Source organism: Chrysoperla carnea, chromosome 1 (assembly GCF_905475395.1).
Source record: "Chrysoperla carnea chromosome 1, inChrCarn1.1, whole genome shotgun sequence".
Taxonomy (NCBI): Eukaryota; Metazoa; Arthropoda; class Insecta; order Neuroptera; family Chrysopidae; genus Chrysoperla; species Chrysoperla carnea.
The window spans coordinates 30,345,160-30,355,777 of NC_058337.1; the positions used below are offsets into that span (position 1 = coordinate 30,345,160).

At 30.2% G+C, this 10,618-nt stretch overlaps 1 protein-coding gene across 1 annotated transcript; it reads left to right on the forward strand.

Annotated features, from left to right (window-relative positions):
* The first annotated feature begins 7,328 nt into the window (after nt 1-7,328).
* LOC123305266 (methionyl-tRNA formyltransferase, mitochondrial) lies at nt 7,329-8,819 on the forward strand. The gene is made up of 4 exons (XM_044886932.1): nt 7,329-7,541; nt 7,620-7,820; nt 7,890-8,191; nt 8,405-8,819. The coding sequence occupies exons 1-4, from the start codon at nt 7,363-7,365 to the stop codon at nt 8,785-8,787; spliced, it is 1,065 nt and encodes a 354-aa protein (XP_044742867.1). The 5' UTR covers nt 7,329-7,362; the 3' UTR covers nt 8,788-8,819.
* Nucleotides 8,820-10,618: the final 1,799 nt, after the last annotated feature.

A 10,618-nucleotide genomic window follows, 5' to 3' on the forward strand; every position in this document is an offset into this window, starting at 1 on the left:
TCCCGCCAACTGGTAATAAAATTAATGGGCCGTTTTTTCAGTAGTTCCAATTTTAGACCACCTGATTATTTAACATTTGTCAACAGCTGGCAATAAAAGTATAATGAATAAACGCCATCTTTCACATCAGTCGCAGTGTATATTGGAACGCACCCTTTATTATAATATAGTCATCACGATCATCAACCTTAAAATCATTCATGTTTACATAAATTGTTAAAAATATTTTATATAATCAAAAATTTATTTAATATTTGACCTTGCAATAAAATTTACTTTAAATAATCAATTTCTGGAAGACAGTGAAACAAATTGCAATGGACCGTGTACGCATTACAAATGAAAACCCAGGTACCAGTAGTGATATGAAATCTGAACACATTCATGAAAATTATAAAAATTCAATTACAATCAACTGTGAAAATAATATTAAAATGGAAAAACAATTAAAGACAGAATTTATAATAAAAGAAGAAATATTAGAATACATCGATGTCAAAATAGAAAGTGGACAAATTGAAGAAAGTCTGGAAGATAGTTTTACAATGGAACATGGCGGCAGAATTAAGAATGAAGTTCTAAACGATTGTTATTCATTGGAATGTATACCAACTAAAAATGAAAAACTGGAAAATTCAACTACTTTAATTAACTACGAAAATATTAAACTTGAAAAACAATTAAATACAGAGTTCAAAATTAAAGATGAAACAAATTATGAACCAGTACAAGATAATTATGAAAAAAAATCATTTTCATGTGATATTTGTAATAAAACATTTACTCAGCAAAGTTCTTTAGTTAGACATAAACTAATTCACACCGGAGAAAAACCATTTTCATGTAATATTTGTAATAAAACATTTACTCAGAAAGGTTCGCTAGTTAAACATAAACGAATTCACACCGGAGAAAAATCATTTTCATGTGATATTTGTAATAAAACATTTACTCAGAAAAGTTCGCTAGTTATACATAAACAAATTCACACCGGAGAAAAACCATTTTCATGTGATATTTGTAATAAAACATTTACTTATCAACATAATTTAGTTTCACATAAACTAATTCACAGCGGAAAAAAACCATTTTCATGTGATGTTTGTAATAAAACATTTACTCAGCATTATAAGTTAGTTTCACATAAACGTATTCACACCGGAGAAAAACTATTTTCATGTGATGTTTGTAATAAAACATTTACTCAGCATTATAACTTAGTTTCACATAAACGTATTCACACCGGAGAAAAACTATTTTCATGTGATATTTGTAATAAATCATTTACTCAGAAAGGTTCGCTAGTTTCACATATACGAATTCACACCGGAGAAAAACCATTTTCATGTAATATTTGCAATAAAACATTTATTATTAATAGTAATTTAGTTAAACATAAACTAATTCACACCGGAGAAAAACCATTTTCATGTAATATTTGCAATAAAACATTTATTCATAATAGTAATTTAGTTAAACATAAACTAATTCACACCGGAGAAAAATCATTTTCATGTGATATTTGTAATAAAACATTTACTCAGCAAAGTTCTTTAGTTAGACATAAACTAATTCACACTGGAGAAAAATCATTTTCATGTAATATTTGTAATAAAACATTTACTTATCAACATCATTTAGTTTCACATAAACTAATTCACACCGGAGAAAAATCATTTTCATGTGATATTTGTAATAACACATTTACTCGGCAAAGTTCTTTAGCTAGACATAAACTAATTCACTCCGGAGAAAAATCATTTTCATGTAATATTTGTAATAAAACATTTACTTATCAACATCATTTAGTTTCACATAAACTAATTCACAGCGGTGAAAAACCATTTTCATGTAATATTTGTAATAAAGCATTTACTACATTAAGTACTTTAACTCATCACAAACGTATTCACACCGGAGAAAAACCATTTTCATGTAATATTTGCAATAAAACATTTATTCATAGTAGTAATTTAGTTAAACATAAACTAATTCACACCGGAGAAAAACCATTTTCATGTAATATTTGTAATAAAACATTTACTCAGCAAAGTTCTTTAGTTAAACATAGACTAATTCACACCGGAGAAAAATCATTTTCATGTAATATTTGTAATAAAACATTTACTTATCAACATCGTTTAGTTTCACATAAACTAATTCACACCGGAGAAAAATCATTTTCATGTGATATTTGTAATAAAACATTTACTCAGCAAAGTTCTTTAGTTAAACATAAACTAATTCACACCGGAGAAAAATCATTTTCATGTAATATTTGTAATAAAACATTTACTCAGAAAGGTTCTTTAGTTAAACATAAACTAATTCACACCGGACAAAAACCATTTTCATGTAATATTTGTAATAAAGCATTTACTACATCAAGTACTTTAGCTCAACACAAACGTATTCACACCGGAGAAAAACCATTTTCATGTAATATTTGCAATAAAACATTTCGACAAAAAATTTCTTTAATTGGTCATAAACGTATTCATACTAAATAAAAATCATTTTAATGTAATATTTAGATAATTTTTCCTTAAAATATATTTGTTTATTTTTTGTTGGTAATTTTTGTAAATAACGTTTTTTTGGTTTAAAAATAAAAAAAAAAAATCAAAAACCCGATTGTATTAAATAAAATCTGAAAAGAAAGAAACAAGTCCAGTAGTTTACGTAGCGATTTTAATCGATTATTAATCAATTAATAGATTTAGCTTGATTTCATTTTTATCCGTGTTTTTAGAAAAAACTTCCCTTGCAAAATATGACTCTTCCTGACATCTATTTTCGAAGAAAAAAAGTACATTACCGGGACATTCAAATTGGTATTTGTGTGGAGACATTTTAAGTGGTTCCTTGTATTACTGATAAAATTTTTGTGACTTTTTAACTTAAAGAATACCGAGTAAAGCTCGGCCATCCAGGTACCTATACTTAGTTATTAATTAATAAATTTATGAAAAAAAGCATTGACATTTTTTATATTAAATTATCTATTCTCCAGTTTATGTCTGAACTAATTTTACGATAATAACTTACAGTTTTTTGTGGCTTTTTACCTCGCGTACATTTTTTGTCACATCTCGGATCGATGAGGAGTTTTTATATTTCATCTATGATGGTCAATCCTACCAAATTTCCAAATAATAACATCAAATTTGCAGCCGTTTTGAAATGTTTGTTCAATTATTACGTCTGAACCGAGGCCGATACGAAGAAGAGTTACAAAACATTCACATACAGGCGCGGATCTAAGGGGGGGGGGGGTCACATGGGTAATATGAATATATATTGCCTCGCGCTCGCACCGATAGCAGACTCTCAAGGCCTCCAGCAAGATGGAAAAAACCTTGAAAACTGTCCGGCTACTGGGGTAACTTCTTTTCATAGCCCCCCAAGAAACATATATAAAATTCAGCTTTTATACTATAATGTAAGTGTAATCACAATTTTTTAATGTTTGGGGGTGTCCGGCAGCGGGTTGAAACTATACTAAGTGTCAGGCAATGGATGACGTCATTTTAAATATTATTCTGAAGAAAATGTAAAAAAACGAGCTTTATATCTTAATGTATTTGAGGTGCTGCTCGCACCGACGGCGGACTCTCAAGGCCTCTGGCAAGATGGAAAAAACCTTGAAAACTGTCCGGCTACTGGGGTAACTTCTTTTCATAGCCCCCCAAGAAACATATATAAAATTCAGCTTTTATATATAATGTAAGTGTAATCACAATTTTTTAATGTTTGGGGGTGTCCGTCAGGGGGTTGAAACTATACTAAGTGTCCGGCAATGGATGACGTCATTTTAAATATTATTCTGAAGAAAATGTAAAAAAATAGAGCTTTATATCTTAATGTACTTGAGGTGCTGTTTTTTACACCTTTGTTGCCTGTTACCTGTCAAGGTAACCACTACCTAAACTACATAGTCGCTCATCGTTCTTACCTGTGTTGGTGACGTACGCAGATAAACTTTAGGGTTTTATGAAATGATGTGCGTCTGGCCGAAGCGGGCTCTTGCTCTAATAGGCCTGTTTCATGTTGATTATGTGCACTTTAATTATAAATATCTTCACAATCGAATGAAAGATTGGAATTTTTTTAGAGTTTCACAATTCATCATCAAAATGGGAAATATTATTATTATTAAATTTATTCATCTCGAATATTCTGAAGTCAGTAGTGTAGCTCGCCTTGGAGAAGCCCTGTATCAAAATAAGTTGGGGGCCCAAATGAAGACTTGGATCCCCTTCGGTTTTAAAATAAGTTATTTTACAATAGGATCATAATTAGATATACATCGCTCCAAACTGTAATTTTACTATTGATTTCACTTTGCAATTAAGTATCGATGGTATTTTCTTGTAACCAATTATTATAAGATAGGGATGCATTAATTTTCTGCTGTGAGTTTACATGATCAAATATACTTACATTGCGTAAAATTAGCCCGGGGGCCCCATATAATTGATACGGTTGATACGGCGGTAGCTACGCCCCTGTCTGAAGCATATGGTTAATGATTTACAATTTTTACCTTTCATTCAAATTTAAACAATACAACTAATTAACGTGCTTTTTCTTTTTATTTTAGGACAATATTGCTTTCCATTTGGACAATTCGTATTATAATTAAAATAGTTTATACAAGTGAAAACAAACAATTGACTGAGTTAATTGTTGAAATATCATGCATTGACAATGTTGATTACTCTATCACATTACACATACATACATGTCACACATACTTAACTGATATTCAAATATAATAATACATACTATACAATTTACGCCTGATTTGCGCCCTCACGGGTAAACACCGATGTTTACGAAAAAATGTTTCAAGCAAAAGTTGTTTATTTTTTTATAAGGATTTTTTTTTACATTTAAACTTGTGTTCTATCTATAACGGTTTACAAGATGGATTCTACGGACCCATAGGTCAAGACCCAATTGACTAATGTTGCTCATTTACGAACTTTACGTCAATTTTTACGTCCTGAGTACGCTGTAAAAATTTCAGCTTGATATCTTTTTTCGTTTTTGAGTTGTCGTGCCCACAGACGGTTTGTGAACACCTAAACCAAAATTTTGTTCATAGCATCAATATTTTAAGCGTTACAAACTTGGGACTAAACTTAGTATACCTGCATATTACATATATGCATGGTATAATAAATTTACACATGGAGATGTAAGGTACCTAGAAACTGTATTTTATCTACGCCTGTGAGATAAGAACTATTTGGCCTACTCATTTTGCGTGGATAAATAGTTTATTATCGTCAAAATCTAAACTAATAACAACTTACTATAGTAATTTTAATGTTCTAATTTGCTCAATAACTCATGACAAAATTTAAATTATAATTACTTACCGTTAGTCTCACATTTTAGGAGACGTAGATAAAGTCAATACGTATGATAAATAAAGTTAATTATGTACGATATACGAGTGACAACGCTTTATTATGATACTTCTTCGATTACTCAACTCGTGCTACGCACTCGTTGTACAATTTCGCATACGTACGTTAATAATGCTCTCATCCTATTATGATATTAATATATATATAGCATTTAAGTAACCAGCGCTTCCACCAACTTCCAGTATAACCTTTATGTTTTTAATCAAAGAAATGTAATTTTTTTAAATTAATGGAGTTAAAACTTAAATAATAAACAAGTGAAAACAAACAATTGACTGAGTTAATTGTTGAAATACCATGTATAGTCAGTGTTGATTTCTTTATCACATTACATATACCAACATGTGACACATACATAACTGATAATCAAGTATAGTACATATTATAAAATTTCCGCCCTAATTGTCGCCCTCACGGGTAAACAGTGATGTTTACGAAAAAATGTTTCAAACTAAAGTTGTTTAATTTTTGATAAGGAACATTTTTTACATTTAAACTTTTGTTCTATCTCTAACGGTTTACAAGATGGGTCCTACGGACCCAAGTCCCAATTGACCTATGATGCTCATTTACGAACTTGACCTCACTTTTTACGTCCTGAGTACGCTGTAAAAATTTCAGCTCGATATCTTTTTTCATTTTTGAGTTATCGTGTCCACAGACGGATACACAAACAAATAATACAATCTTATAAGTGACGTATATGTTTGAAATAAACAATGTTGTTGCTATGCAAATAATTGATACTATGTGTTATATATATATAACATATCAATTATGTTCTGAACTAATTTGCGCTGTCGCGGGTAAACAATAATCTTTACAAAAAAATGTTTCAAACAAAAGTTGTTTATTTTTTTGTAAGGAACATTTTTTACATTTAAACTTTTATTCTATCTCTAACGGTTTACAAGATGGGTACTACGGACCCATGACCCAATTGACCCATGTTGCTCATTTACGAACTTGACCTCACTTTTTACGTCCTAAGCACGCTGTAAAAATTTCGGCTTGATATCTCTTTTCGTTTTTGAGTAATCGTGACCACAGACGGACGGCCGGACGGACGGGCGGACAGCCGGAAATGGATTAATTAGGTGATTTTATGAACACCTATACCAATTTTTTTTTTGTAGCATCAATATTTTTAGGCGTTACAAACTTGGGACTAAACTTATAATACTATGTATATTTCATATATACATGGTATAAAAATGGTATTTTCTCGCTCAATGTCAACAATCTTTCCTGTAATGCTTTACAATACTAGCAACCATGAAAATAAAATTTTTTACAAGTATAAGGTGTCCAAATATATTATTATCTTAGACATTATTATTTATAAGTAAAAAAAAAGAATAGCAGCCCTAGTGGAAAAAATATTTGAAGAAAGAATAAGAACTTCTGAAAAAGTCTTAGGAACTTTGAATTTCTAAACGTTTTCGGACTAGTCTAATTCAGAGTTATTCAGAGTTCTTAATACTTTTTTAAAGTTTCTAAGACTTTTTCAGAGTTTCCTAAGACTTATTAAGACTTATTCTTTTTTCAAATATGTTTTCCACCAGGGAGGAATAAAATTCTAAATCATTGATTGACAAAAGAGCGCTAGAATTTCTAAGTTTGAATGGCAAGGAAACAAGTGAAATTTTTCTCATTTAGCATACGAAATGAAAAAGTATGATGCAAAATATTTAACATGGATCTCGATGTGATGAAAATGGGCAATCTAAAAAAATATTCTAAAAATTTAAATAATTCTTAAAAATTAATTCATAATTCGAATAAATTTTTAGCAAATTTTAAAATTGGTAACAATATAACAATTTTCCTAGTTTTAAAATATACCGCTATCAATTACTACCAGGATTTCTGAATGTAAATTATAACCTCAATATTTAACATTGAGTGATTATAAAATAGAATTATGTTAATGAATTATAAATCGCATATAAAACATTTTTTGAAAATTACAAAATATTATAAAAAATGGATTCGCCAGCACAGTTCACAGACAAATTTAAATTTAAAACCACCTTGGAAGGTTATGTTTTTTGGAACCGATGAATTTTCAGTATGCAGTTTAGACAAATTATACTCAACATGGTTAGTTCACTTTGTTGATAATTTAAATAGAAAAGTTTTTTTCGAGTTAAGGCTTTAATCTTAAAATTTTTATTCTAGCAGAGAAGGGAGTGTTATCAATCAGTTAGAAGTTGTAACTTCAGTTAAGAATAAAGCGAATCCGGTACAGAGGTATGCAGTTTCAAATAAAATACAATTTCATAACTGGCCATGTGGAAATGTAGACCAGAAGTTCGATATTGGAGTTGTTGTATCATTTGGAAAATTAATTCCTAAATCTATTATTCATGAATTCCCCTTGTAGGTATACACCTTGGAAATTGAAGGCGTAATAAAAATTATGGTTTAATTAAACTGTTTATTTCAAAGGGGGATGATTAACGTTCATGCAAGTTTGTTACCACGCTGGAGAGGTGCTGCTCCTATAATTCACGCTTTGGCATCAGGAGATGAAGTTACAGGAGTTACGATAATGCGTATTCAACCACATAAATTTGACTTAGGAGAAATTATTAAACAAAAATCAATTGAAATTACTGACAATACGACTCAAGATCAATTAACCAAGGAATTAGCGAATATAGGAGCTAGTTTACTTGTGGATACAATTAAGGAACTACCAACTTGTATAAAAAATGCGACTCCACAACCAGAAAATGGCGTTACATATGGTAAGAATAGACTGCAAAACGATTAACGGAAAGAGTCACCCTTCCGAATTTAAATTCTCAATGCACATTATCATTAAAAAAAGGATGCGTTCTACAAAAAATCTATTTGATTGTTAATTCTTAACTTACTGACTGGACTTTTCCGAAAATAGATGCCTTTTCAGAAAATGTACTCAAATGCCATTTTTTTGATATTATTCTTTTTATTTTTAGCACCCCGAATAAACATTCAATCATCTCGAATTAATTGGTTGATGATGGATTCGAATACCATCTACAATTTATATCGTGCATTAAAAGGATTGTATCATTTGCATTGTACTTGGAAAGGAATTCCTGTAAAATTTATCGATGTTGGACGTTTAAATACGGAATCAAGCTCACAATTTACAAATAATCCCAGTTCACAAATTTCGAATATTCCCGGCTACGTATATTATAGTAAAAACCACAATCATTTACGAATACAGTGCAAAGATGGAAAGTGGATTGTAGTAAATGAATTAATTGTTCATGGGCGAAAACCAATGAAAAGCAAAGATTTTTATAATGGTTTTATGTCAAAATGTCATCCAAAACTGCATATGTTTACGTAGTGATGTATATGAATTCGTTAAAATGTTTTTAGAAATAAATGTTATTGTTTTACGCTTGAGTCATTTTGTTTATTATGAATATACAGTAGCCCAAATAAATAAAAGGAGTATTAACAAGTGAAAACAATGGGGAACATTTTTTACATTTAAACTTTTGTTCTATCTCTAACGGTTTACAAGATGGGTCCTATGGACCCAAGACCCAATTGACCTATGATGCTCATTTACGAACTTGACCTCACTTCTTACGTCCTGCGTACGCTGAAAAATTTCAGCTCGATATCTTTTTTCGTTTTTGAGTTATCGTGTCCACAGACGGACGGACGGACGGACAACCGGAAATGGACTAATTAGGTGATTTATTGAACACCTATGACAACATTTTTTTCCTATCATCATTATTTTTAAGCGTTAGAAACTTGGGACTAAACTTAATATACTATGTATATTTCATATATACATGGTATAAAAATCACTTATCACTGGAAAATAATCTATAATTTTTTATCGCATTATCCGCCTAGTGGCGTATTTTAATATTCAGCGCCCTGTAGAGTTTGGCGTCCCATAAATTAACAGAAAAAGAGCAACACTTTTAATCATAAAATAAAATGCCAGCAGTGTGTTGATGTGGACTAAGAATGATGATAATAAATGCAAAAACTAAAGAAATAAACACCCTTTTTTATGGAAATATTGGTAATTAAATTCTTCAATGGTACTATCATTAAGGATTTTGTCAATTCAGCTTCTATATTAAAATTATTATTATTCGCTTAAACGGGAACGTAGATAATTATACCATGTATATATGAAATATACATAGTATATTAAGTTTAGTCCCAAGTTTGTAACGCTTAAAAATATTGATGCTACGAAAAAAATTTTAGGATAGGTGTTCATAGAATCACCTAATTATTCCATTTCCGATTGTCTGTCCGTCTGTCTGTCAACACGATAACTCAAAAACGAAAAGAGATATCATGATGAAATTTTCATAGCGTACTCAGGACATAAAAAGTGAGGTCGAGTTCGTAAATGAGCAATATAGGTCAATTGGGTCTTGAGTCCAGAGGACCCATCTTGTAAACCGTTAGAGATAGAACAAAAGTTTAAATGTAGAAAATGTTCCTTATAAAAAAATAAACCACTTTTGTTTTAAACATTTTTTTGTAAACATCACTGTTTACCCACGAGGCCGCTAATTAGGTGCAATTTTTATAGTATGTATTAATATAGGAATATCAGTTATGTGTGTGTGGCTATTTAAAAGTGGATATCTTTTTTTATTTACGCGACGTTAAAAAAAAACGATTGCGTCATCAACACTGTCTAAACATGGTATTTCAATAGTTAACTCAGTCAATTGTTTGTTTTCAGTTGTTTTTTGTTCTTTTCAGTACGTAACAGAAATATGCGTAAGGCTATTTCAATATATGAAAAGCTTCCTTCAAATAAATAAGTTAATTTGCCTTCAACTCATTATATTTACATGGACGTCAAGAATTGTTTTAAAATAGCATAGTCTTCTTGTAGATCATCTGCCAGAGCAATTTGGTATCCTATTAACACAAAATTAGCGGTTATCAAACTAACAACTAAATGAGTTTTAGTTTTTGTTCATTAGAAAATTTTTTTTAAAATTTCTTCAGGGATTAAAAATCTAAAAGAAAAGGTGCACAAAGCTAGCGTAAATAAACTTCTGTATCCGCTCTAGGTCTATTGATGATGGAAATCAAGACTTCAACTCAAACAGAAACATTTGTTTTTCGAAAGAATTATAATCATGATAAATATTTCAAATAATTGGAAATTAAAATATTTATTAACC